The following is a 3423-nucleotide window of genomic DNA, read 5'->3' as shown; positions in this document are numbered from 1 at the left end:
ATCGGTATGCTTCGTTCGGTTCGTATTGCTAGAAAAAGTACTTAGCTACTCTCTGTTGCCTATGGAGTTGTCGTCTGCGACTGCGTACACTGTATCTCCCTGTGAATGGTGTATTGTAGGCACAGTTTCAGTCCTTGAGCAAGCACACAATCAACATAAAATAAAATTTAAAGTCTCTGTGGCACCTATGACACGACTTGGTTTCAGCTGGCACGGTGCCTTTCCAGCTTGCTTGCTAGTGAGCGCTCACTTTAAGTTATTTACAACTTCAGCGGTCACTGATGACACTATGAACTATCACTGTGTACACTGTATCTCCCTGTGAGTGGTGTATTATAAACACAGATTCAGTCCTTGAGCAAGCACACAAACAAAATAAAATTTAAAGTCTCTGTGGCACCTATGACACGAATAGGCTGGCAGTTGTCCTTACCAGCTCGATTGCCAATATGTATTCACTTTAAGTTATTATAGTCTCTTCTGCATTCACTGATGACAACTATGAACTGATTTAACTGAAGGCACAGTACTACACTCCCTGGTTGGCCTTTATCACAGCCGTGACCACAACACCCTAAAAAATAAAATAAAATAAAAGCTTTGTCATGTGGCAGTGATTGTGTGGTTATAGGCCTGTGACCCTGGCTGTACCTCCAACTCGGTGGAAATTGAGTTTTCAAAAATACAATCGTGTCTAGCATGAAAAGTCCGACATCGATTTACACTTTCACCTCACTAAGACGATCTTGACGAACTTATGTAATCACTGTCCAATTTCTGCCGCTCTACATCGAAGGCCCGGATGCCGAACACGCTTTGTTACAGAGACGCAACACGACCCGCCCGCCTAAACCTCGTGCTTATGTTTGAAATAATGAATGTTTGTATCTTTATATAATTTAGCTAAATATCTTTCTCGTCAGAAACAATTATCCCAACGATTATGAATAAACTCATTTAGAAATACACTATTACTTCAGAACAAAATTGGACAGGTTTGCAACAGCCAATCAGCTATAAATTTTGAGGAGGGGCGGGGCATCCATTCTCAGCTGGGAAAAAACGCGCTAAAGTTTGCATGTACAGTTCTGTCATGAGTAAGGATTTCTTTTTTCAATTGTATTGGAGTGAAAGTATTAGATAATCATAATTAAGTAAAAGTACTGAATTAAAAAATTTGAGTACTATATTTAAAAAGTAAATACCCTAAAATATGACCCAAAAACAGTATAGTACTGTACAAGTAAATTTATTTAGTTACTTTACAACTATGTATATTAATACTAATAAATATTTACAATTTAAGACGATTATCAGATGTCAATGAAAAGTTTCACTGCCGCAAAAGACCAATCATATGATGTGACCCTGAGCTCTACATGCACATCATCTGACGTAACCCGAAGTCAAGGGGTTAAATGCCCACAGCTCACATTTAATTTAGCGTTGCCAAATTTCATATAGTATTTGAAGGCAATGAAATTCAGCTTATTTAATGGTCTTGATATAATGTTACTTATCAATGAAGATTATTGATAACTACTGTACTGCAATCTTATTTTATTGTTACTTGAATGTTATTTTTGACAAAACATTGGGGAAATTAACACTTAATAAACTGTCTGGAAATATCTGGCATCTTTTGCTTTTACTGGGGGATGTCAAGATTTTCTGTTATCACCCAAACACTATAAGATGACCGAAAAGGGCACTTGGTCATTTTTGCTTACCCAAGCGAAGAAATTATCAGAGACCTACAGAGAAGTTATTATCCCTTAAATATCAAAATATAATCATGAAAGATTAATAATAAAGAACCGCAGTGACCATTCACTTGTTCATCCACAAACCAATCATCTGCCATGCTACAAAATGACCCTAGGCCTTATATGCAAAGTTCAAATGAACAGATCATAGAGATCTATTAAAACACCAATTTAGAAGAAAAAAATGAAACTTGCTACAAAATGCAAGAGAAGCACTATACAGTACCTGAGAAGGCACCAAAGAAGCAGCATGTGGGCTTGCTTGTTGTTTTGGGACAGCACCACTAGCTGCCTGTGAGAACTGTGCCCACTGACCCCTGGCTTTACCTCTGCGATGACCTCTGCCCCTTCCACCAGCCCCATCCATACTGGTCTCCTACTCGTAACCTCACCTGAGAAATAAATAATTGAATAAATTAATTAGGTCACAAATTTCATACTACTGTACAGTATAAAGTACTTGTCACTGCATTTCACTTAAAATCTGTGAAACTAATGTCAGTGGTGGATCCAGGGGGGTTTGGAAGGTCTGGTCAAACCCCCCTTTTCACATAAGAATTACCTGGTGTCAAGTTAAGACTAAATCACAGCAGGTCATGTGTCAACTCGTGCGTAGACCAACTCGTACACATTCCTGGCTTATGTTATAACACTTAAATGGGCTGCTTGCATCAGTGTATCAGGATGAGTGACCTATGGCAGGTGCAGGTAATTTATCTCTACAAAAGCACCCATCTCTGGTCAGTCGGGATCAAGCTGTCAACATTTCAGAGGAACTGCCAAGTGAGAGGCTGTAAATGTAAGGTGACAGGGATTACAACCTCACATTAAGTTTTGGGAATCCTGTTTGAGCAGATGCGGTAATACTTGACGACAGTTGTGGTCCTGAGCCAGCAACTTACGAGATTTCTCCAAAGTAATACTGTGATTGCTTTCTTACCTCACGATATGGCCAAAAAGTGTACAAGGAATTTTTTTTATATAAAATCAGTTTTAGATTTTTTTTTCCCATGCTGAATACTCATCTATAGTCAGAAGATCCAACCTCCACAGCTATCACGCCTTTGAATAGCTACCTATGGAACAGTTCAGTGACCCCTTTTATAGATAGGAATTGGTTATCCTTTTAAATAACATTTATTACATGACCAGTACTTGCCACCAACGAGCCAATCAGTGGCAAAGAGGATAAAAGTAAAAAGTATATAAAAGGTAAGGAGGAGCCACTTCAGGAAAATTTTCTTTATTAGAAAACTTGTTCACACTATATACCTCTTGAACATGAAAAAAATTAATAACTAACCAGGAAGAAGAATCTAAATTTTCCCACTTCGGGTTTTCTGATGTTTTTGTCATGAACACGATTTTATATACACACACTGTGCTTTCTAGAAAGCCACCATTACAGTACTTGTTTATTCACACTCCAAGGGACAAACTTTTATCATACAAAAAAAAAACAAAGCAGCTTACAACAATAAAGCGTAGTGGTAGAGTAGATACAGATGCTTGCCTATGCATTCCTAGTTCACCGAGCTGTAAATGAGTACTGTACTTTTACTTTTTACCTTTATCCTCACCACCACTTGCTGTGGAAGATAATTGTCTTCTTCCATCAGTTCTTTAAATTCCACTAAAAACTTTGCTGCCCCTTCCT

The 3423-nt window shown here is 38.1% G+C and overlaps 1 protein-coding gene across 1 annotated transcript in view; it reads right to left on the bottom strand.

Annotated features, from left to right (window-relative positions):
• The window catches only part of LOC121871710 (piwi-like protein Siwi), a 143567-nt gene extending 141415 nt beyond the window's left edge, over positions 1-2152 (bottom strand). Inside the window, exon 1 of the mRNA XM_042374123.1 lies at positions 1993-2152. Coding sequence (XP_042230057.1) covers positions 1993-2133 — 141 coding nt within the window. The 5' untranslated portion in view covers positions 2134-2152. The remainder of the gene's footprint in view (positions 1-1992) is intronic.
• Positions 2153-3423: the final 1271 nt, after the last annotated feature.

Source organism: Homarus americanus, unplaced genomic scaffold (genome assembly GCF_018991925.1).
Source record: "Homarus americanus isolate GMGI-L3 unplaced genomic scaffold, GMGI_Hamer_2.0 scaffold39675, whole genome shotgun sequence".
Lineage (NCBI taxonomy): Eukaryota > Metazoa > Arthropoda > Malacostraca > Decapoda > Nephropidae > Homarus > Homarus americanus.
Note: the sequence above shows the minus strand (reverse complement) of the source record. Positions and strands in the feature narration are given on the sequence as shown.